The sequence below is a fragment of the Podarcis liolepis genome (genome assembly GCF_965112155.1).
Source record: "Podarcis liolepis genome assembly, chromosome: 3".
Lineage (NCBI taxonomy): Eukaryota > Metazoa > Chordata > Lepidosauria > Squamata > Lacertidae > Podarcis > Podarcis liolepis.
Window position 1 is genome coordinate 96,701,346 of NC_139557.1, and position 26,244 is coordinate 96,727,589.

Here is a 26,244-nt window from a genome sequence, read left to right on the forward strand (position 1 = left end):
CACATATGGGGTATCAAAACCTTATGAAACCTTATATTTCATACCAGATTAAAATGCAACTCTTTATGGTGAACTTCTTTTCTATAAACTTTAAATAAAACATCTTTGGTTAATTTTTTGGCTGGCTCAGTTCAGTTATTTTTCTACTGCTGGAATTTGACAAAAAGTGTCTGTCACTATTAAATGTGTGTGTGTGTGTGTGTGTGTGTGCATTCGTGCGTGCGTGCATACATACATACACCTATATATGGCTTGCTTTATTCTGTTTTTATTACCATTTCTTAGCTGCTTAAAGACAGGAGTGCCTGGTGTGCTCTGGTCCATGGGGTCACAAAGAGTCGGTCACGACTAAACGACTAAACAACAACAGCTGCTTGGAGTGTATTTGGAGAAACATGCATACATAATAAATAAAAAATGTGTCAGACCTCTGTTAGAGACCTGTTACCAGTTATATTTGCACAATAGTAAGGCGGCTTCCTATGTTCTACATCTGAGTAATAGAGTCCCCCCATCTTACCTGGGCTTACTTGTGGATTCTCATTCTGAATGGTCATAGTGTAGGCCAGTCTACTGACTCTAGATGTTTCTAGAATTCCTCTCCCCAACCTTTCAATTGGTGGGTCCAGTGTCGCCCACCTTCTAGTAACTCTGGATAGTTCATGTATAAGGGGTGGCCATTGTCTTAGCATATTCCTTTTCTCTCTCTCTTTCTAAAATCTGTTAAAGTTCTGATTAAGTTTTAGCATAGTTCATTCTGTTGTTGACAACCCATTGGCAATGGGGCACCTTTTAATACCTGAGGTGTTTCTTTGGATCTGGGGCTTGCTCTTTCTGTTCTGGAAAGTCTTCTCTTGGTGTTGTTTGCAAGATGACCCCCAAATGGTGACCAGGATGAGGATCTCTCTCAGTAAGCAACACTGCCTCACCCTGGTACCATGGAGAATGGGTAAGCCAAATTTCTCTCCCCCCACCCTTTTTAAGATGACACAATTTTTTTCCCTGTTTATGCAAGAATCCTAGTGAGTTCAATCACAGATAGGGTTTGTGACAAAAATTAAATTTATTATGATTAAATGCATACAAGTGATTAGTTTAGTGCCTCTGTGAACCTTTGATTATCACTTGCCAACTTAATTTCCATTTTGTCTTTATGCAATCAGTGTATCCTACATATGGTCATAGCCTCAGTGCAAAGATTGCCACAGGGGGGAAAAATGCTTGTGATACCATCAGCATGAAGCTTTTACCTTGAAGATATTGTCACAATCATTTGGGCTCCAAGTACAAATATTACCTTTAAAGAATGTTTCATGTTGCCACATGTGTTACTTCAATATTTTCCCCAGACTGTTTGATGACCAGATTATTTTTCCTCCTTTAAGTAATTACTATAAGGATTTCCCCCCTTTAAACTTTGTATTTCAATAGTTGCGTGAGTTGCTTTCTGAATGCAATTATGTCTTCCTTTTATTTTCAGGTGGAAAGCACCAGAGGATGTAAATGGCAACCTGCAGCGCTATATCCTGTACATTGCCAATAATGAGAAAAATTCCACAGTTTGGAATGTCACCTATAATTCTACAGATCTTTTCCAGCACTATACCATCCGACGCCTTTCCCCTGGTACTGAATACTTCATTAAGCTTGCAGTAAGTTGCGCGCGCGCGCACACACACACACACACACACACTAATGAGACAGTCAAATAGATAACTTTTATGTGTATTTATATTTATACTTCCTTTTGACTATTGTGAATGGTGTCAGAATCATAATTTTAATTTTTGTATAACTTTAAGCAAGTTTTGCAACAACTTTAATGCCAAAGAAAGGGACTGTTGTATTTAAAGACGGGATAGGCAAAACCAACCAGTTCCTCACCCCATAGTTTTGAAGATTCCACCAAAGCTCCAGAAATGAAATAACTTCCACAGTTCACTACAAATTAGTGATGGAAATTAAATTCAGTTTGCAACAACCTCCTTCCTTGTTTCAAAAAAAGCATCTCCCCAGTACAAGCCCTGGCCTTTTTAATGATTTGGGCTTGGGCGCGTATTGAGTTCTCACACTGCCAGTCACCTTGCCACCAAACTAGCTCTCCTTTCCTCTTCTGTATCCCATTTCCTTCTCCTAAACCTATGTACTTCATAGCGTGGATGAGACGCTGCTACTGGTGGCAAGAAGATCTCCCACTTCTCCTCCCTCCCTCTACCAGTGTGTCACGGGACACAAGAGTCCAGTCCTCATTGGAAAAGCATAGTTTCAAGGACTCCTGAGTCAAGATCTCTGGAGAACTTTTTTTTCTAGCATTCCTTGTACCTCAGGCACAGGTGTTGCAGTATTCTTGTAGGTACTCCAACAGAGGGAGGGATGTGTATGTATGTGGAGAACTTGGCAAGTCTGGGAGAAGAAAGGTACAGGGGATAGCCTAGGAGTCCACAGAGGGTGGAGGAACACAAGGAGGCTGGTGGGAAGGGTTGCTTAATCCATTGACCTTTGCCATCTTTCTGCACACACTCAGGAAGACTAGATATGTTGTTCGTGTGTTCACAAAGTGAGTATGAGCCACGGGAGTTCACACATCACTATTGCATAGAGGCATTTTGTGTTGTGTGTGACTTAAATTCTGTAGATGCTCATATTTAACCAAGCCCCAATTTCCACCATATCTTCCTTCTTTTTGGTGTGGTGAAATTTCTCTGTAAATCCCCACAAAAGTAAGTTTGAGAAAATACAAGTGGGGGAAGGTGTTTATTGCAAACCGGCAGCATTTTAAAATGTCTTTTAAATGTCATTGCTGTTCTTTTGTGCAGTCATTTCCTTTGGTGTGGGTTTTTTCTTTTTTTGATTACAGAACAGTTTAAGTTCCATGGTACAACTGAAAATACCTTGAATATAAACATGAGATTGTCCCTATTTGTTTTAAACACTCTCATCATTTTATAGTAATACCTATATAAGGACATTTGCTTTGATAAATGCCATAGAAAAATATTCTGCTCTTGATTATGAATACATTTACATTTATGTGTAGACACTCTGTATGCATTCATTTTGCTCAACATGCTCTTGAATGCTCTAAATATTACACCACATTATACCACGAAGAAAATAATTTACCTTCAAGTAACTATAAGGATCTGACTCAGAGTCCACCAAAGCAAGGACATTCAGACTAATTAAGGATGACTTGGAATCCATGTTGATAGCATTTGCTTGTCCTTTGGGTATTTCAGCATAGTAAACTATAGAGTATTATGTACATTTCCTGCAGTTTTGTACGCAGTTAAGACAGTCATCACACATGGTCCAGCTGAAATCACCCGGATGGGATGAATGTAACTTAAGGATGCTGCTACATCTGTTGTTCAAACCATAAGCATTAAGCGGCCTGTTAAATGGACTTTTAAAAGCAGTATGATTGCTTCTTCTAAGTATAATCTACAATGAATAACTTGTTTTTTAAAAAAAGATGATTTTCAGTGCTTCATTTTTATTTATTCCCCATCCTTTGTCAGAGGAGCTTGAGACAGCATACTGTACATGACCTAGCATTTTTCCCTCACAACAATTCTGGGAGGTTGTTAGGCCGAGAGATAGTGACTGAATGAAGGTTGTTCAGTGAGCTTAAAGGCTGAGGGTGTTTTGAACCTAGATCTCCCTTGTCCTAGGCTGGTGCTGTAACCACCACAACATACTGCCCTCATTGGCTATATATGTATGTGTGTGTGTGTGTGTGTATATACACACACACACACACACACACACACACACACACACACACAGTGGTACCTCGGGTTACATACGCTTCAGGTTACATAGGCTTCAGGTTACACACTCCGCTAACCCAGAAATAGTGCTTCAGGTTAAGAACTTTGCTTCAGGATGAGAACAGAAATCGTGCTCCGGCGGTGCGGCAGCAACAGGAGGCCCCATTAGCTAAAGTGGTGCTTCAGGTTAAGAACAGTTTCAGGTTAAGAACAGACCTCCGTAACGAATTAAGTACTTAACCCGAGGTACCACTGTGTCTATATATATATATATATATATATATATATAAAATTAAAAAAAAATAAAAGCCTCTCCTATCAGTGAAGAAATCCAGCTAAGAATCATCCCCAGAGAAAAATCATCCAGATGCCCCAAACTCTACGGTCTCCCCAAGATACACAAAGAAGGAACACCACTCAGACCAATAGTCAGCTCCATAGGCTCACCTCTACAAAATCTCGCTAAATTTCTCGCTAAGCAACTTCAGCCCTATGCAGAATCCATCGCTTCACACGTTACAAACTCCTTCCAGTTCATAGAAACAATAAAGAAACAAAACCTACATCCCGATGACCTACTTGTGAGCTTCGATGTTGTATCTCTCTTCACACAAGTGCCCATTAATGAAGCCTTGACAGCCATTCAAAACAAATACAATCCCCCCGAATACATCCTGGACCTGACCAACCACTGCCTAACCAACACGTACTTCATCCACAATGGACAAAGATACAAACAGATAGAAGGAGCACCTATGGGATCACCCCTCTCACCGGTCATCGCAAATTTGTACATGGAACACTTTGAAACCAATGCTTTAGACAAGTCAGAACACAAACCCAAACTTTGGCTCAGATATGTTGACGACACCTTTGTAATTTGGCCACACGGGAAAGAAAAACTAGATAGCTTCCTCACACATCTCAACAGCCTACACCCCAAAATACAATTCACTATGGAAATAGAAGCCAACAACCAACTTCCCTTCCTTGACGTCCTAATCTACAAAAAACCTGATGGCTCCCTAGGACACACTATCTACCGGAAAAAAACACACACCAACCGCTACTTACATGCACAATCACACCACCACCCTGCACAAATAAACTCCGTAGCCAAGACTCTCATCTCCAGAACCAAACGCCTGGCTGACAAAGACCACTTGACAACTGAGTTACAGAATCTCTCAAATGTGTTAATCGCCAATGGATACCAGCAAAACAGGGTTACGAAGCTAATCCAAAAAGAAACACCCCCCAAAAACCAAGACACAGAAGAAAACAATGGCATGGCCCTCCTTCCTTATATCAAGGGCACTACAGATAAAATTAGCAAAATCCTCCATAAACACAATATCAAAACAGCCTTTTGCACCAACCAAAAAATAGCCAATATCCTCAGAAACCCCAAAGATAAAATCCAGTTGGAAAACCAAGGGGTCTATGAAATACCCTGCAAAGTCTGCCCAGCCACGTACATTGGACAAACAAACAGACGAATAAATGCACGTATCGCAGAACACAAGAATGCCGTCAAAAAAGAAGAAAAAACTTCCTCTCTTTTCCAACACATGAAAGAAACAGGACACGAAATTAATTTTGCAGATTCCAAATTGCTCTTTAACATGGAACATCACCACAAGAGAATAATCATGGAAGCCATCGAGATAGAGAAACACCCTCACAACATGAACAAGCGTGACGACACGTCCCGCCTGCCAGACATCTGGAAATTAGCCCTCCCCACAAAAACCGACACCAGAACCAGAGGCACACAGAACGCCATCACCAATCAACCACACCAGACCCAAACCCAGACCCTCTCCACAGATAAATTACAGACACCATCCAGTAGCCAAACCATAGTGGCACCTCCGGATGCTGCACCCCCCTGCAATCCCTACACAGATCTGGCTGGCACAGGGCACAAAACCACAGCTCGCCCCTATACACGAAGCCAAGCCAGAGCACAACTAAGTGCAGTACAGCCATCTTCTCAGAAAAACTCTTCACAAGCTCAAGAGGTCAAGACACGAAAGCTTTAGCAACTAATCCACACCTAATGACCCACCTAAGTGGTACTCAGAATATCACTCAAGAAATCACTCAAGATATCCCTCAAGTAGTTAAGGAACAAAAGAAGAAAAGGCACACTAACCTGGGAACTTCCTCTCTGCCCAGAACGTTGGAGGCTATACACCACACCCCCTCAACAGTATTTATAGGAACTCAAACACTGAGATCCTGCTCTGTTCCAGGAACAAGAAGCCGAAAGCACCAGCCTGAAGATGACGAGTGAGACCTCGTCGAAACGTCGCCTAGACACCCCAACTTTTACACGGGAAGACACCCGAGGACACCAAAACCTGCATTCCTGTACCCGTGAAAATCTACGAAAACATATATATATATATATATAGAGTTAGTAATAGGTATGAGTTACTCGTGCGTAAACTGGTGCCTTTCTCGATTAATTTGCCTTGTTAAACCTTTTTGACTGCACAGCCCCTTCTCATCATGGCTGACTCAGTCACTGGCAGAATCCGTCAGTGGGCGTTTCTTGAACCTCTTCCAACATAAAAGTTGTTTGACACCCAGTCTCCTCCTCCTCTCACTGCACGGGAGTCTTCTATGCAGGGAAGGCGTGGGTAGTGGAGGACCTGGGCTCTCCTCACTGGTGTCCAGTGAAGAGTCCTGGAGCCCTCTCTCCAATTCCCCCGTCTGCCCCCCTTTATCCCTGGTGTTGCGCTGATTGGCTTCCCCCTCTACTGAGCTGTTTCTCCCCCTGCTGCTGGGTCCTTCGCCAGCATCATTTGGGAGCCTCCCCTTCACCTCTCGCTCCGATGTCAGTTCCCTGACATATATATATATTAGTAAGCAGACCCTTATGTGTACTAATGCTAAGAGTGTGAGGAGGCAGGAGACTGCAGCTATTCAGTGCTGAGGAAGAGGCACTTTTCACACGTCCACAGGTTACTTTTCTTCCCTTATTTTAGGACTACATCCAGTTTGCCCCACTGATACCTAACAAATTAAGTTAGAAAGAATTGGCTGACTATAGGTGCAGATACCATAGGAATATCAAATGTGCTTTGCCCTATGGAGTAAATAGTGGTGTGTGATTGCAACTGATCTTACATCTAGCTTCACCGTTTCAGCAGCAAGGTATGATGAAACTGTTAGTTTTGTGATTTATGTAGCTAGATATTTGCCAAGAACAGGGCTGGAAAAACCTTTTCAGCACAAGGAGTGCATTCCTTTGAGGAGAACTTTTTGGGGCTACATGCCTATGGCAAGTAGGGGCTACAGTCAAAAGGGACAGGGCTAGAGTCACCCCACACTCTTTCTTCCTTGCACATTTACATCACCTCTTCATTTGCGTAATCTCTCTCCATCCCTCATTCACAAGCACACATATATGTGTGCACACATGCAACAACCGTCCAGTCTTCTCTCTTGCTCTTTTTTCTTTTTTCCTCCTTAGCTGCCTTCCTTCCTCTGACCCCATTCCCTGCAGCAATAAGGTTTTGGAAAGTTCCCATTGCTGCATAGTGACGTGGGCAAATGAAGGAGGCTGTGGAGTAGATGGTGCAGACTGCCCACCCCACAAGAAGTGGCCAATGGGTGTGAGTGGAGAACTTTCCAGTCCCATCAGTTTCGTTTTGAGATTCAGTATAGTTGCCGATTCAGTGGAGACTACACTCCTATAACCAGTTTCTGGGGTTTCCAGATTCAGGGGAACTAAATCCTGAGTAGACATGTACAGGAATACATTCTAAAAGGGAATGGAAGCAGATGGCTCCACATGATGAAAGTGATGTGGCGATGTGTGGCATTAGTTTGTTGTTGTTTAGTCGTTTAGTCGTGTCCGACTCTTCATGACCCCATGGACCAGAGCACGCCAGGCACTCCTGTCTTCAACTGCCTCCCGCAGTTTGGTCAAACTCATGCTGATAGCGTCGAGAACACTGTCCAACCATCTCGTCCTCTGTCGTCCCCTTCTCCTTGTGCCCTCCATCTTTCCCCACATCAGGGGGAGTCTTCTCTTCTCATGAGGTGGCCCCACATTCCAGTGAGTCTTCTCTTCTCATGAGGTGGCCAAAGTATTGGAGCCTCAGCTTCAGGATCTGTCCTTCCAGTGAGCACTCAGGGCTGATTTCCTTCAGAATGGAACGGTTTGATCTTCTTGCAGTCCATATTTCATTTATTCACAGTAGAGGACATTGATCCCATTCCCCCCCTTTAAAAAAAAACACTTAGTATTTTTCTGTGTGATGGCTTGTTAAGTCTTCATTAATGAATTATGAACTGCTGTGCTTATGTAAACAATCTACACCTTACATATATGCATTGATTTCCATTTAATTGTCACTTTCAGATCAATGTATACCATAATGCCATTTTTGCAGTCTCTGTGCAGCCCCACAGACCATATTCTAGAAACTTTCAGTCTTCCCTGTTGACTGCCCAGAAAATGAGGAAATCCCCTGCATTTCTTTATCAAACTAGGGCTTAGGGTTATATGTGAACCTAGCTCAGTCCCTTAACGATGGTTTATTAACTATAAGTAAAGTTTGCTGGTTAACCAAGGTCTGTGGTTGGTTTATAAACCATAGTTACATTGCACCATAGCTTAGAGTTATGAGTGATCCTGGGCTGTCATCACCCCAAAGCTTCAAATCCACAAGTGGGCTTACAGAAAACTCAGACCTCTCTCAAGGATCAGCTGCTCTCACTGGTGTTTTTACTGTAACTATTCTGTTATGCTATAAACCAAGATTTAAATGACTGTCTGCCAGGCACCTCGGCTTTCTCTGTGTGTAACATTGACCATGGTTAATGTTAACCATGGTTTAGTGTGATGTGTGAACTCTGGGAAAATTAAGGGGAAAGCAGCATCCAGGGCTCTTATATTGGCGTTTTAGATATTGTTAACCTTTTCAACAATGCAACTGGTTTCTTTTATCCATCCTTCATGAAGAGATGGTGACCCATAACACAATCAGATAGGGTGATCCCGCCAGGTCGCAATTTGTGTGTTCTATGGCCCATTAGCCCCTGTCTGGGCTTTTGGACAGAATTTTACCCCTTTATGGGGGGGACCTGATTTTCATCCTGGAACAGGGGGTGGGACACCCCCACCCCTAGCTTTGTCCATCTCTATTTATTATTACACTTCTAGGCCACTCCTATCCATTTTACTTAGAATCAATCTCTCAGGCAAATGTGCAGATCATTGTAACTTATCTAAGTACAATGATGAAATAAAATTTAACTCTTCAATCATATTTCTAAAATGTGACTGAATTTCCATTTCCATTTCTACTCCTTAATTAGCCACTGGGATTTCTCTTATGAGTGCTTACTTTAAAAACAAGTTTCTTCTTTTTCTGTGTGAAAGTCCTCAGGCATTTATACTGTTTCAGGCCCAGATATTAAAACCTTCCTTTCGTTTGCTACAGTGCTGACTTTCTGTTACTATTTTAAACTTTTCCTAAAAAATAATAACTTTGTTTTCCCAACTAACAAAGACCAAGATATAATTAGAGCGCAGCAGCTTGCATCTTTACCTGTGATACCTACAATAGTTATGTTCATAAAAACTAAGGCACTTACAATTTTTAAATTTCATAACAAATGGTAAAGTTTTGTGTTATGTTAAGTAATAAAGTTAAGCTTAGAAAGTGGGTATTGAGAGATATATGAGCATGCATTATATGTTTTAATATTGATTATATGCATATCCAGTGCTTTTCCATTGAAAAGCAAGAAAAACTACCTTTCCAAATTTTTTTAAAAATATTTAAATAGTCTGCAAGTTAGCAGCCTAAATAAATAATGTGAAGAAAAACAATCCCTGCCTTTTTCATCTCCACTTATTCACGTGGAGAGTCTTCACCCCTTCACACAGAAGCGGCCTTTCTAATTCCTGGGCATCCTTGTTGAAAAAGAAGCAGGCAATTGCAAAGAGTGATACACAGCTCACTCTCTGGAGAGGCCTGCTCCTGGGAAAGGATCTTTCCTGCCATTTCATAGGCTTTGTGTAACTTTAACTTAAAATAAATCCCCACAAACAAGTGAAAAGGTATGAAGGGATCATGTTTTGTTTGAGATCTAAAAATATACAATCAATATAAGTCTTTACAAAGCCTCTTGAGTTCTGGCTTTTTTTCTGATTGGCATCTGCTGGGGATGTATTTATAGATTTATTGTTGTGACTTATTTTATTTTTTTGTAAAAGGCCTGCAGTGGAGGTGGCTGCACGATAAGTGAAGCTAACTCAGCAACAACAACTGAGAGTACACCAGAAGGTGTTCCTGCTCCTGAAGCCCAGTCTTATTCCTCTGACTCCTTTAATATCTCGTGGGTGAAGCCAGAGTATCCGAATGGTAAGTGAACTCTTTTAGCCTCAAGTTAAAAAGATGATTAGTAAAGGTAAATTAATATTCTAAATGGCAGCTTATATGTGGTGCTTAATTTTTAATGATCATTTTAGCGCATAAAATACCTGAGATAGTATCATTGTCTATAGCTAGGAGACAGAGGTTTTCAGCCTTGCTTTGCTGTTTTAGTGGCTCAAAAGTGCTCCCTTTTGATGGTTCACATGTACTGCATTCCTTTGCCTAATGTATTTCCTGAACAACTGAACTGAAGGATCGTCTTTGGCACCTCTTAATAACGTGTTGATTTTTATAGCATTTTACCATAACTTTTGACTTTTGGATGTTTTATTTGTCTTGCATTTTTACTTTCTAAAAATGGAGAGAGTAGTAAAGGGATTAAAGTGATTGACTAGGAGATGGAAGGATAAGTCTGTTTCCGGTCTGTGTCATTTTCAGATGTGTTTGTTCCTAAGTCTGCTGCATCCTGTTTCTGCATCAAGCTGTGATCTTTTAAAAAACGTATGAAAATCCACATTATTTTTGGACATATATCCCCACAAAACACAAGTTTTTATATGCATTTCAATCTAAAATACGCACTTTTGTATGTATTTCAACCCAAAATGTGAACTTTTATATGAAGTTTGGTAGGTTTTCTGGGCTTTTGGTCAAGAACAGTATTTCAAAATTCAGAGAAGTGTGAAAACTGAAAGGATAACAGCATTGTGATCCAAATGATAGTTTGTGCAAATTTGTTTGTTTAGCTTACAAACGCAGACCAATGTGATGTAGTAGTGTTTGAATTAGAATATGGACACTCAGGTTCAGTCTCTGCTCAGCCATCTTGAAATACCTCATAAGTTTTTAGGATAAAATAAAGTGGGGTACAGCAGGCATAGTACTCTGTCCAACATGGATGAGAAGGAGGGTTAAAATGTAATTTACAAGAATGTCCAACTGCTGCAGGGTGATAAAAGCTGACTTGGCCAAAGCTTTCCATTCTAAATAAATAATCACAATTACTGTAGCCAGAATTGTCACCTTTCTTAGTGACTCTGGGCCGATGGCTTTATGAGCAGATGAATTTTAGCAGGTGAAACTTTGTCCTGGTATAGAGGTAAATTGTGGAGAATGCTTCACCTGCTCAATTCTGGTACATGAACAAGGCCCGCAAACATGTGGCAGTCTTATTTTGCAGATACTTGCTGCTACTTTAAAAATAACTGATTTTTTTAAAGTACAATTTTTAAAAGTACCAAATGAATATTTGGTCTCCTAGCATTCCCCCTGCATCCTTAAGATTTATATAAAAATTACACTAAGAAATCAATTCAAGTTGAGTACAAGACACTATTAACGAGGTCTTTGATAGACTAAGAGTTATAAATAACTATTGTAATCTGTCAGTTAATTTAAGTTTGCAGCTAATCTGCCTTCAACATAGCACTGTTGATTATTTCAGAATAATTTGTAAGCAATTAGGAATTTTAACAAGAAGCTTGCTCTCAGATATGCGCAGCACTGAGTGTGGACGATGGGATATGTCACTATTATTATTTGTTCTGTGAATCATTGCCTAGGACTATTTCCATAGCCATTAAACCATTTATTGTTGTTTTAAACATGGTACACCAGGAATGCCTCTTAGGTTGCTTCCAGATGACCTGTTTATTAAGCATTCGTCCTGATTTGTTTGCACAAAGCGTGCATGGAGGTTATATAAATGCCCGCTCTTTATTGAGCATTTATTCTGATTTGTTTGTGTAGAGGTTACATGGAAGCAAGAAGCAAACAACAGAAAGCGATGGAGAGAACTTGAAGAGACATATATGCAAAGATGGCTGTAAGATGCTGTAAAGAAAGATATGACTTCCTATGAATTTATCATTATCCCACACTTTCTAGTGCATTTCATCATCATTTTGCTTAGTGCAAAAAGTGGGTTTGTTGTGCCAGGAGGCTTTAATCCACATTAATTGCACAAACTTACATTTGCATGTATGTGATCAAATCCCTGCTACAGAATAGTTTGGAGAAATTAAGTCAGGAATGTGTCACTTGTGAACATTTTATTGCAGGACAGAAATGATAAGAGATACATATTTTATACAATATGTATTTTCCATTCACATTACAAGTGCAGAAAATGCAGAATCTGATGTGAGCAACTGTTGTTTGTTTGTTCTTTAAATCACCAACTACAAAACTCAAAAGGTGGCCAGTCCTCCTTCAATGTCGAGTATACTAAATTTTCAAATTGGTATCAGAATCAGGTTTGATATTTTCAAGTGCTTTGTTAAGATTAGTATAATTATCTTCAGTATTTATGCTGAATAGTAGTGATAACAGGAATACACAATTGTTAAGTCTACAACAAGTTGGATCTCATTCTTGGAAACAAGGCAGAGTTACAATTTCAGTTCTAGTTGTTTTGTGTGATGTATCTTTACATCTTTACAATAACTTTAAAGATGTAGTAAATTGTCCATTATGAAAGATTCTAGGTCTGAAATTGAAACCTAGTCAAGATTATAGGTGGTTTTGTAGTGACAGCAGAACATGGTATTCCCTACTCTTCCAGTCCCAATGTGTCCACATAAATTGATGACTGCAATACCCTTTAGCGACTCATACACAGAGGTATCAAACAGCTAGATTTATGAACTATCAAATGTACTCTTTTACCTGTTAGGTCTTTATGTCCAGTAGATGACTACCAATGCACCTAGGTACAAATGCATTTTGAACGGCCAGCACCCAAAGAGCAATATAGGCCCTGAGGAGTTTCACAGTTCCAACAGTCTTCTGCAGCCATGAAATCCATACAATGGCCAGATGACCCTCTGGAGTTGCACTTAATATCCACATGAGAGGCTGCAGCCAGGACAGTTTGCATCTCCCAAAGTGCAGTTCAAAGTGTTTTGTATTTGTGTTACCATGGCTAATAATAATAATAATAATAATAATAATAATAATAATTTATTATTTGTACCCCGCCCATCTGGCTGGGTTTCCCCAGCCACTCTGGGCGGCTTCCATAGAAACCAAAAATACAGTAAAATATCATAGATTAAAAACTTCCCTGAACAGGGCTGCCTTAAGATGTCTTCTAAATGTCAGGTAGTTATTTATCGCTTTGACATCTGATGGGAGGGCGTTCCACAGGGCGGGCGCCACTACCGAGAAGGCCCTCTGCCTGGTTCCCTGTAGCTTTGCTTCTCGCAATGAGGGAACCGCCAGAAGGCCCTCGGCGCTGGACCTCAGTGTCCGTGCAGAACGATGGGGGTGGAGACGCTCCTTCAGGTATACTGGGCCGAGGACGTTTAGGGCTTTAAAGGTCAACACCAGCACTTTGAATTGTGCTCGGAAACGTACTGGGAGCCAATGTAGGTCTTTCAAGACCGGTGTTATGTGGTCTCGGCGGCCGCCCCCAGTCACCAGTCTAGCTGCCGCATTCTGGATTAGTTGTAGTTTCCGAGTCACCTTCAAAGGTAGCCCCACGTAGAGCGCATTGCAGTAGTCCAAGCGGGAGATAACCAGAGCATGCACCACTCTGGCGAGACAGTCCGCGGGCAGGTAGGGTCTCGGCCTGCGTACCAGGTGGAGTTGGTAGACAGCTGCCCTGGACACAGAATTGACCTGCGCCTCCATGGACAGCTGTGAGTCCAAAATGACTCCCAGGCTATGCACCTGGTCCTTCAGGGGCACAGTTACCCTATTCAGGACCAGGGAGTCCTCCACACCAGCCCGCCCCCTGTCCCCCAAAAACAGTACTTCTGTCTTGTCAGGATTCAACTTCAACCCATTAGCCGCCATCCATCCTCCAACCGCCTCCAGGCACTCACACAGGACCTTCACCACCTGACAATACAGTCATACCTTGGGTTTGAATGTGATCCGTGTAGGAGGCACGTTTGCAACCCGCAGTGCTGCATCTGCGCACGCTCGTGACACAATTTGGTGCTTCTGTGCATGCACAAAGCGCGATTTAGTGCTTCTGCGTATGCACTAGCACCAAAACCTGGAAGTAACCCATTCCGGTACTTCCGGGTCTGGCGCGGTCCGTAACCCGAAAACATGCAACCCGCAACGTTCGCAACCCGAGGTATGACTGTGTATACAGTTTCACGGTACTATTTGGCAGGCTAAACTTTGCAGATATTTGACCTGAAATATTTACAGTTTGGTACCACCATGCCCCACCCCAGTCTGGTGCATGCTTCCCCCATCACCTCCAGTACATGTATTTGGGCTAGGAGAATGATACATACACTGTCTCCTTCTGCCTGAAACAGGTTTCAGGTCATATGAATGGTCAGTTGGGTGATAACAGCTCATGGATATATGTTTGTGTGATTCTAGACACCAATGAGCCACATGTGTATGTGTGTGTCATGAGGAGGAGTTGCCAAACAAATCTATGTCTTCATTATTTCCATGAGCAAAATATGGAATAGATTATCAGGGCACCTATAAGAACATATCAAGTCACAGTAGCTCCAAAAAGCTGAAATTCATTGCTTATTGAGATTTGCAACTAAAACATACCGCTGCAAAGGATGGAAGTACTATATAAGAAGCTGTGCATTTGTGAAGGAAACACTGTCCTGAGTTGAACAGGCAAAAAGAATAAAATGTTTATAATTGAAGTTGACATTTAAACTAACTGTAAAAAGCAGCTTATTTCCAAGTACAGAAGACAAAACCTATGATAAGTTCTACAGCCCATTAATTACATTCACAGTTCCATTATAGGCAGTCCTGTGGTGCATTTTACAACTTCCATACAGAGCACTAACAATGTTCCCCTTGGATGTGCAGAACATTGGGTTGATTTAGATATCAGGGTAAAGGCAACAGAGGGTTAGGGGGTCAGGAGACCAATTATTTGCTAACTACCATGTAATTTCAGTGATAATGGCAATGGTATGGATTCTCTTTTTAATGTTAACTATAATGTGGATGTGATATCCCTGGGATCATCTGAAGAATTTTTACATACAGATAAAAAAATAATAGAGAAACAGAAAGCTCTCAGTTCCATTTGGAAACTACAATTTGAATGACAGTATCACTAGGCAGATAGTGGGAAATATTGTACTCTTACATCTCTATGGACCAAATTATCTAATACTTGGCATTCTCTATAGTCTGGAAGTTGGTCCTCACCCAAATGAAAATGCCATTAAGATTTCGGTTGGAGCAGAAACCCTTGGGATTGTGAATGTCTCTGCTGCCATCTTGGACCTGCTCCCTCCTGGGTTTCCTGATACAGAGGCAAGGGAAAAATGCATTCTGGACTTTAAGAAGGCCAACTTCAAAAAGCTTAAAGAGCTACTGGGTGAGATCCCATGGTCAGAAATACTCAAAGAGAAGTGAGTCCAAGATGGTTGGGAGTTTCTTAAAGGTGAAATATTGAAGGTGCAAATGCAGACAATTCCAACAAGAAAGAAAAGTGGGAGGCATCTAGAGAAACCAGTGTGGCTGCATAAGGTGCTTACAGATGAGCTGAGATTTAATAAGGGCATGTATAAGAAATGGAAGAAAGGGGAAATCACAGAGGAGTATACATGAGTAGCCAACCATTGCAGGGTGAATGTCAGGCAGGCCAAAGCTCAGAATGAGCTCAGGCTCACAAGGAAGGTTAAAAATAATAACAAAAGGTTTCTTTGGCTGTGTTAAAAGCAAGAGGAAGAACAAGCAAGTTGTAGGTCCTCTACATGGAAAAGACAGAGAAATGCTATTGGGTGACAGAGAGAAGGCAAAACTGCTCAACACCTAATTTGCCTCTGCTTTCACCCAAAAGGAAAGCAGTGCTCAGCCTGGTGATAACAGAATCGACATAATTGTAAAGTTAAGTAATGTAAGTTCCGAACTACACCCACACAATATCACTGAAAGCCTCCTGTTCAACTCCAAAAGCAGCAGAATATCAGCAAGCACACCCTCCCCATGGTATATTTTGGGGGAAGCAGGGCTAAGAATGGCTCTAGCTTTACTTCATCTGTGTCTAAGGAGTAGACCCAGATTACTTTTGGCCTGCCCACATCTTTACCTAATGTCATATATAACATTACATTTAGGGCAGCTAAGTGTGGCTTGGTCAAAACGGGAAACACAGCAAGAGAGCATTGCAAAATGGTATTACAAAACAGGCCCCTCCCAGCTGTCAAACTGGGCGGCAGGGGATGGGGAAGATAAGGAACTGACTCACCGGGTTGAATCCACTTCCCCATCTCTGTCTTAACTCCATCATTAGAGAAAACTTCATTTTAGTTGGAGCACGTAAACCATGTTTATGCTGTATGGCAACGAAAGAAAACTCCCCTCTGCTTACCAGGTGCAATACAAATTAGATGACAAAACCCATAACACCCCTTCCCTTCCAGGTCTGCAATTCCGAAGTAATGTCTCAATTAATGGCAATTTTTTGAAACATTCGTATTTGTCTTATTTTTAAGAACAACAGCAACAATTAACATTGCAGAGGAGGGGGCCAAGGTCAAGAGACGGATAGAGGAATTGTCTTTTGACTTGTACTACAGCAGTATGTTTAAAATATGGATCACTAGTTTTTCTAGGTCTGAAGGTGTTAGGATTCTAAATGGTCGCTATATATCTTCAGTGTCCTTGTTTTAATCCACACATGCATTTGCATGCAGAGTGGGGCTGTGAAACGGAATTGCCTCAACTTTCCCAGCTCGATTGCTTTGACTTACACTTCAGAAACAGGTCTATTAAGAAGCAAGTCTATTAAGGTCTACTTTCTTTGGAGCGGTTTAATTTTACTTTTTAACGAGATGGGCACAGTACTGCTTCATTGGACTTCTCGTGTTTTACATAGAGATTTGTTTTAGTGGCACATGTATGTTGCTGCCTCTATTTTGTAAGCCGTGGAGATGAGAGAATGTACTGCCTTGAATTTCTATTAAAAGACTGTTGCTTCCCTCCCTCTTACCTGTTATGATCAAGCCTTTTAAGTTTCTCTTTGTTTTTGTTTGTTTAAATAGGATTTATCACTAGCTATGCATTGTACATGGATGGCATTCTTGTACAGAATTCTTCCCAGCTCAGTTATTTTACTTCTGGACTTTCTCCTTGGAGTCTACATTCCTTCAGAATTCAGGCATGTACTGCAAAAGGCTGTGCGCTAGGCCCACTGGTGAGTACCTCAATTTACATTCTGAGAATGTAATAAATGTCAGATGGCAGCGAATATCAGACTAAATGGTGATGATTCACACTGGTCAGTACTAACCCATCTGGCAAAATGTGACATTTTATAAAAAATGCCATTAAAAGCTGCAAAGGATTGGAATAGGTCACCGCTAGGCACTGTTCCAAAATAGCATATAGATACAATAAAGACTGAGACAGGGAGTGTGGAAAGGGGGGTGGAAAGTAGGGTGGAACACATATTATTAAAATTAAGGGAAGTTAATATGTTTAAGAGGTGCAAATGTGGTTTAATCTGACTTATAAGGATGCAATTAAAAGAAGAATTGCTATTCTAGTAATGAATAAAAAAATTCTATCCTCTGCCTCAACATAAAAGTTTGAAGATAATATAAAGTTTGTAGAAGACCAAACCACATTAAACACCACATTATCAACATCAATGCCTAATATGGTATGTTGTTCTGAAAAAGGTATGGATGTAGGATTAAAGGGTATGCATTTCTGAATGTGATGCAGCAGCAAGTAACATACTGAGAATTTTAGAAATGTAGAACTCTTAGTACTGAAATAATAAGTTGGAGGTTTAAATGACATCTACTTTATTCTCTAATATTGACAGCTCTTTGGTTCTGTAACCACTTTGTGCTCCCCTAATAAGTATTTTTAATTATATAAATCTAAAAATAAAAGCACCAGAAGTTATTTAATAATATCAGTGTTTTCTAGCATAAGAAATAATCACATTCTTTGGTGATCTTGCTTCTGACTCTGATAAGAACATTCCAGAATGACACGGTGTTGTGTCAAAAACAACATAGCTTCTGCCTTTATGAGGCTTAATCTTGTTAAAATTGAACTTGCACTTTACAGTAAAATCTGGGAAGAAAAGCTCCCCTCCCCACCCAAGCTTTTATTCAAGAATAAAACCCCACTGAAATACATACTCTAGCATTTCTGGCAAAGTTTTCCTTAACAGGCTCTCACTTTGTAATATTAGCTTCACCGTACGAAGATTACCTTTTTTTTAAAAAAAGGACACCAGGACTGAATTTTTTATTTTGATTTTTGATCACATTTCCCTTTTTCTTCCCAAGATTCATTGCTTTAAAATGCTAGTAACATCATCCATCTGTAGAGCAGGATTGTAGACTTTATTACCATTAAACATTTTATAGCTTGGACGGGGTTGATGGATATTTACTCTTAAAAGCATGAGTGGCTTTTTGCCAATTTTTCTACTCAATTTTTTTTTTAAAAAAATAATAATCCTGGAAATTTAGGGAACAGTGCACCAAACACTCGTGCAGCTGCTGCTGTTCAAACTCCATTCATTCCTGTAGGATTTGTGTGGGGCTCCCTCACAACCTCTATTCAAATGCACAAAGGTTGCGCAGCAACAACAGTGCTGCTTGAACCTTTCCCTTAAACTTTGTTTTGTTTTGTTTAAGGCGTCCCGGTTCCATTGAGTTGGCGTTAATACTGAATCACTTCTCTCTAATAGTAATACTAAGCATTAGTATTACTATTACGCACAAATAGTAATACTAAGCATTTCAGATGGTAGCATTGCACTTGCTGCTCACAGTATATTTTACTTGTACAGAATTGCAATAGTCTCAAAATATTCCGCCGTGTTCTGAAAGAAACTAGTAAGCAACTGCACTTCATTAAAGCAGAAACTCGGCCCTGACTTTCAGTGCAATTCAAAGTAGGGGTTTAGAGTCGACCTAATACTTATCTGTATCGCCTGCTCAGAATGCAAACTATTTTCCTGAGCCAGTGATCCATCTCCAATCACAAGAATTGAAATGCAATGTCTTTATTTAGAGAGCAACTTACCTAAATGCTGCCAGGAAGTTAAAGCAACACATCTTCATTTGATTTTCTGAAAGATTTTTCCCACCATTACCATTTATATCCAACACTTGGTTTAGAAATATATATTTAGCTCATTGAGAACTTTAAATAGACGCAGGGACATCTCCCTGTGGTAAACTGATATTATCCTTCCAGCTATTTTTGTTGCTGATCTTTTATTTAATGTGCCCTAATCGATTGAAGAGATGTTTTGCAACGCAAGCACCTCAAAGAAGCAGATTTTTGAAGGTAGCAGATTTTAATGAGTTTTTTATGTATTGCTGTTGCATAATACGTTGGCTTAATGGTTTTTCAGAGAAGCTGTGTATGATTTCAAATTTAATGAAAATCTGGGAAATGGATAAATCAGAAATAATTAACTTACCCTTAATATATAAAATAGTTATCCATTTGGAATCTCTACCGATTTCACTGTGCTGTTTATGGAAGTACATAGCTGTTTAGAACTTTGATTCATCTGGGAATCATAAAAACGCATCTGATAAACAGGGTACACAGCTCAAAACTACAAGTATGTACTTTAAGAAAATGATAGATAAATTAATATATACTATACAATTGGCATATGATTTTGAAACATCATTTTTATTTTGTCATATGATCTCTTATTTGGAAAAAATATTAAGCGCAATTTAAATTTTCTTGATTGTTAGTTGTGCTTATTTTTTAAATTTTATTTAATTGAAAAATTATCAGTATATAAGGCATTGAATGAAAGCTAGACAAGTTTTTTGTCCACTCAATTTTTATGTTTAATGTCTTGCCTGCATAGTAAACAATATGCAATTTAAGATACGGTACTGAAAAAGCATAACTATAAGTACAATGCATCAGGTGCAGAATGGCATATAGGCATTTAATCCAAATTGTCTAAAAGTACACAGGGTAAATTGTGACTTTACTGAAAATTACGAGGACTGCAGTGCCTTATATTATCTGAGGCACAAAATATGAATATGATGAAGCAGGTGCACAATAGAAAAGAATGAGGGAAACTTGAGCTCGCTTTATATTACTAAGCACACTCTGACTCTGAGAAGCTTTTTGTTCTAATGGTAAAATAATAAAACAATAATTATGGAGACACAGATAATTGAAAATTAATGTCACACATCTATCACATATGGCAGCCTTTGCTACATTTTGAAAGGTAGCACTAATGAAATAGGTATACAGCAAAGTTTCAGTTCAATTCCACAGGAGTGTATGGCTTCAGGATGACGTGTGGAGTCGTGTTTCATACGAATGTTCAGCATCTTTGAGCAGTTTAGCAATATTCAATCCCACCACCCTGTCCTGCAGTATAGGCATATATAAACTTCTGCTGCTTTAATGCAATCATTAACCTGTGTTCTAGGATCAGGGTTTGCCAACAATTTGGGGTTGGTGAGTGCATTTGGAATTTTATGAATTTTGCATTAGGAATTTTGTGATTTTTTTGTGGGGTAACAAAAAAGGTCTGATACATCTAAAAGAAAAGAGAGAGAGAGAGAGAGAACTATGAAATGAAATGATACAGGCATGAACCTTCCTCAGCTACCCGACCCAACCAATAGGAAACACACCTACAGCAGCCACCACTTATAGATGGAAGCTCTTTGCCCCACGCCTCTGTTTAGAGCAGAAGAAAGAGTGGTGTCCAGTCCTGGCTTCCAATGAAATATGGGAATGTTTAAGAGGCTTTGTGGATAGACCAATGGATAGACCAAGCCAGTGCAAACCAAAACTGAGCAGGAAGAACATACCGTCTCTCATGCATTGTTTGTGTTTGAGGCAATATTTATGGAGACCTTTCATTGGCACCATAGGAGATAGGCAGGCAGCACATTGGTGATCCCTATTGTAGGTACATGAAAGCTGAAAATAGCCATTGCGGGATATAGGGTCATAGGTAGAGCAGGCTTCGTCAACCTCAGCTCTCCAGATATTTTTGGCCTACAACTCACATGATCCCTAGCTAGCAGGACCAGTTGTCAGGGATGATGGGACTTGTAGTCCCAAAACATCTGGAGGGCCGAGATTGACGAAGCCTGATGTAGAGGATCAGATGCTGCCAGGAGCGGGGGGGGGGCTAGAGGGGAGGGGTGGCATGTACCTGGCCTTTTGTCAACCACATTGCTGAATTTAGTGGGAGGGCAATGGAGGCCAAAGGGGTGGGGGCAAGGTCAGCATGATGGAGGTGCAGCAGGAGGAGTACAAGATTGGCTCTATCACTGTGCTCACACCTTCCTGACCTTCCTGCCACTTCATCCCTCTCCATCCCAGTCAATGCAGCAGTGAAGCTGTTGAGAGGCCAGAAGCACACCACTGTCCCTCCCTGGAGGCTGCTGCTGCTGGACAAGACTGTAAGAATGGAACTGGAATGTGGTCTCGGGGCCTGAAGCAAAAATATAGACAGGTAGAAATAAAAATTGAGAACAGGAAGAAAAACAAGGAGGACTTGAACTAGGAACAGAAGACATTAGGCAGAAGTTATGTGGGAATGGTAAAGGTTCATGTGGCAGGGAAAGAAAGTGGATAGTTCCCAAACCACATACTCAGGAAGCAAACAACACAGCAAGTGTGATCACAAGAAACATGAAGCAACTATTTCTGTTGTGTTTTCCTTTTGAAGGAGAAGAGGATGGCCACAGGTTTGACAACTTTTTACCTGTGGCTACAAGAAAGCATGGCAGGGAGATGAGCTCCTTTGGGGTACAGACAAAGAGCTCTCCAAAGGTGCAAAGATCGATGGATATAGAACAAAAAGGACACACACTGTCTTGGAAACTGCTTGCTAAAATGGTGTTACAATATCTGCTCTCAGTTGTTTGGCAGGTGGGTTTGATAGTATTGACAGAAGACATTCATTCACACCAGCAAAAAGGCAACAGTCACATCACAGGGCATCTGTCTCTTCCCCACTCCATCACCACAAGCCTTAAGACCTTTTCATAGATTCTAGGAGCACTGGGGCTACTGGACAAGTTTTAGGTTGAACAGCTTATGTTTTACATATAGGCAATCTTGGATTTCATCCCAGGGCACAAGCCAATCACTAGGGAAAGGGGGAGGCCCCCTCCCATAGGCACATCTGAGCCAATAATGAAAGACACTGCATGAACCAATAGTATTGCTAGCACTGGCAATGGTTGACATGGATTGCCTAGTCTCTGCCAATGGAGAGCTCATAGGCAAGGAAGGGTAGGAAGTTCCAGTTCATAGGATTTCCATGTCAATAAGGCACAAATGCATGGAAATCTGTTGTAATCAATCAAATCTGTGATAATTCCTATAGACAGGCACTTACAAACACTCTCAGCAATGTAGAAATTATAATTAGGAATGCTTACAAATCTTCCGCTACTGAAGTTCTGTGTAATATTTCTTTCTTTCTTTCTTTTTTTAAACAAATGTCTATTGGAGCAGAACAGATAATACCTGAACCTAGGGTTTTTTTGCAGAGTTCTATTTCTGGAAAGTGTGATTTATGTGGAAATTGTTCGGTTTGGTTTTGTATTTTTAAATGTTTTATTAATTATTTAAGGCTACTTTTGTTACCTTGTAGTTACCTATTTTTCATGTTGTGAGCCACCCTGAGCACAATTTAAACTGCAGAATGGCAGCATACAAATAAAATTATGTACGTTTGTATGTATGTATGTATGTATGTAATGGGATAATAACAGAGAAGAACTACCTATACTTCCTTATAATAATCTTCAGATGAAGGGCAGTATAGATAAAATATAATTTAAAAATATAATGCATGATAAATGCATATCTTGCTTTCTATCTGTAAACCTAAAAACATTTATATTTAAAATATTTATATATTCATTAAAATATCTGAGCAGTTTAAAACAATTTTATATATAAAACTGTACAATAAAAACCATATAAAAATTTAAAAATCAGAACTAATTACAAAAACAAGATATTCAGGGACTTAAGAATGATGGGTACTCATTTCACAGAATCCAAGGGGAAGGGCTGTAGCTCTATGGTAGAGCATCTGCATAGCGTGCAAAGGTCTAGGTTCAATCACTAGCATCTCTAGGTAGGACTAGGAATATCCCCTGTTTGGGACTCTGGACAGCCACTAACAGTCAGTGTAGACATTACTGAGCTAGACAGACATACAGGTCTGACGTTGTATAAGGCAACTTCCTGTGTTTCAGTGATGACAGTTGTTGTTACACATGCTCTCTGTGCTGACCCATGGCACTGGAAACAGGAATGGAGGCAATCTGGAAATCTTTCATTGTCATGTACCAGGTGAACAAAATGATCCTTCTTCTCATGCTTCCCTTTTTTTCTGTAACAAACATTATTAAATTTGCAGGTAGAGGCTCGTACCAGTGAAGATGCACCTGAAGGAACAATTGAATTATTTGTCTTTAATGATGGACCCAGAGCAGTTCAAGTGAAATGGCTTCCTCCTCGTGAGCCAAATGGGCAGATAAGCTACACTGTTCTTTTCACTGGCTTCTTCTATACTGATGAAGGTATTTTCATTTTGGCACTTCAGTGGAAATGTTCTAGTGTTGTTTTGCTATATATTTGGTGTCTCGGGTTGATGGTTGTTTTGCAAAATAATTTTCTTACGAAGACATTTGGAAGTGCTGCTACTGAAGTGAAATCTGGATCACCAATGCAGCCCTAGCTGTTTTAAAAACAGAATAAAAATGTTGGTTCATCATGATAGAGGGCCACTTATAGATCTTCTCTGTAATTTGTAGTTTGGCCTTCAGCAAAGAAACTTAAATTTTTGCGGAAGTGAGCTGTACTAGCATCATAGGCACCGGATCGTAGGGTCTGAAGCACTACCCCCTATGTTTTATTTGAGGGGGCCAAGCCCCCTCACTCTTCAGAGGGTGTTTGGCTCCACCCCCTGGCTCTTCACAACATACATGCGATGTCAGGAGGTTGTATTGGGTCCCCTCAATCATCTTGAGAAGCTGGCGCCTCTGACTAACACTATTCATGCACCATCAAATCTAACGCACACCTCAATGTTCAAAACCTTGAAAGCAAAAAAGTATTTGCTGGCGAATGTAAATGCACCACCAAATCTAATGCACACCCTAATTTTCACCAAAAGTGTGCATTACATTCAAGTAAATATGGTAATCTAATCAGTGGCAGAAGAAGACTCATATCAGCCAACAGTGATGGGAATCACCTTTCTTGGAAAAATATCTTAACACTCGTAGCTAATTTCTGGTCAATATACGGATTTTATTTCCTGATTTTCTAGTTGCACCAGATACACATAGGGAAGTGGGGAAAATTAGAATCAGTTCATATTTAAAGGCAGATATACTGAATTCTTAGTTTCTGAAACAAGATGTGAACTAAAATCACCGTTCTTAAAATAAAATTCACGCTTCTTCAAATTTAGCAGTGCAGTTCTTCAGCCAAGTAACATGCACAAAAATGCATAAAGTGTTCCTTAAAATTGCATATATTAGTGAAAATAACATACAAAAATGCATTCTGCCATGGAAAGCTGGTTTGCAAATATGCGTACAATAAGCAAAATTGCCTACAACAATGTGTATATTCGGAGAATTTCATAGTAAAATGCTGGTGAAAGTTCATGTGGACTTTAAAAACACACAAACGGTTGTGGATGTGTGATGAACTGGATTCAGTATTGGAAAAACAAGAAACTGAAATTGACATATTCACCCATACCTAGCTGTGCTCCACAAGCCACAGAATATCAGAACTATTGTCTCAGTCACCCTGTCCAGTGGAAGAAGTCCCAACTGCCCTATTGTTGGTCATATTTCTTGCCAGTTTTGCTTCAGTCTTCACTCTCATCCTCTTTTGACCCTCCCCAGTTTCCTTACCTGGAACTTCCCTTATCAAAGGTATATACTCATTCCTACTGCTGCGAAGTCTATTGCCTGGACCAAATACCTAGTAATTTCTATCTAGTCCAGTGAATGCCCAATACTTGATATTTCTGCATAAGAAAAGATGTGTTTAGGATGGCTCTTACTCTTTCCTGGATTAGTACATCGAGGTAAGATGCTATAACTGAAAGTTATCCCACAAAGTGCTGTTGCAGACAAATGCACAAGCACAAACATTTTGGACCAAGTTCTTCAGTCATACTAATTTGGCTGAAACCTAAGACTCGGTGGTGAATCTCCTTTGAAGGATTCACCTTCACCCTGTAACACATGAAAACACTTTGCTAAAGTCACATAGGTTGCCAGGAACTCATCCTTTTCAAGTCATTGTGAATTCTAACGTCTGCCAAACCACTTTGAGTCATAATTTGGAAAACAGTTTCTCTTCTGACAGATTGCTTCATTAAGGAGCTTGTCTTGGTTTGCCTTCCTTGATTTGCCTTCCTTGTGTTTAAGACAGGGCTCAGTGGTTGACCTTTTACAGCTATCTTGCACATATGTAAATTAGAAGAGAAGAAGAAGAAGAGTTTGGATTTGATATCCCGCCTTTCACTCCCTTGAAGGAGTCTCAAAGCGGCTAACATTTTCCTTTCCCTTCCTCCCCCACAACAAACACTCTGTGAGGTGAGTGGGGCCGAGAGACTTCAAAGAAGTGTGACTGGCCCAAGGTCACCCAGCAGCTGCATGTGGAGGAGCGGAGACGCGAGCCCGGTTCCCCAGACTACGTGACTACCGCTCTTAACCACTACACCACACTGGCTCTCTAGTGTGGTGTATTACTACACAAGCGGCTGCAAAGTGTAAGAGCCCATCCCATTTTAAACTGCTTCGTTCAAAATGTACTTCCAATGGTATTTGATGCTCCAACCCATGAAGAAAAATCAGAGGAAGTTGCAGGTGACAGTGAAGAGCGCCAGAAACATATATTTTCTTGTTTCGTGATAACATAGTGTGCAAATTATATTAATAATGATTGTTTTATAGCAAAACGTTGCCAGCAAGTTTATGTAAAGTTCAGTCAGAAAGTCCCTGTAAGAAAGTTTTTGGATTTTAAGTATTTGCCTCCTGTCCCCGGTACAGTGGTACCTCGGGTTACAGACGCTTCAGGTTACATACGCTTTAGGTTAC

General features: G+C 40.4%; 1 protein-coding gene across 5 annotated transcripts in view; it reads left to right on the forward strand.

Moving 5' to 3' along the window:
• Window positions 1–26,244, forward strand: part of USH2A (usherin) — a 430,807-nt gene that overhangs the window by 208,821 nt on the left and 195,742 nt on the right. For all 5 annotated transcript variants that reach the window (XM_083493951.1, XM_083493952.1, XM_083493953.1 and 2 more), the window contains 4 exons: window positions 1,481–1,652; window positions 10,015–10,162; window positions 17,167–17,318; window positions 23,538–23,700. In XM_083493951.1, the coding sequence (XP_083350077.1) occupies window positions 1,481–1,652; window positions 10,015–10,162; window positions 17,167–17,318; window positions 23,538–23,700 (635 nt within the window). The remainder of the gene's footprint in view (window positions 1–1,480; window positions 1,653–10,014; window positions 10,163–17,166; window positions 17,319–23,537; window positions 23,701–26,244) is intronic.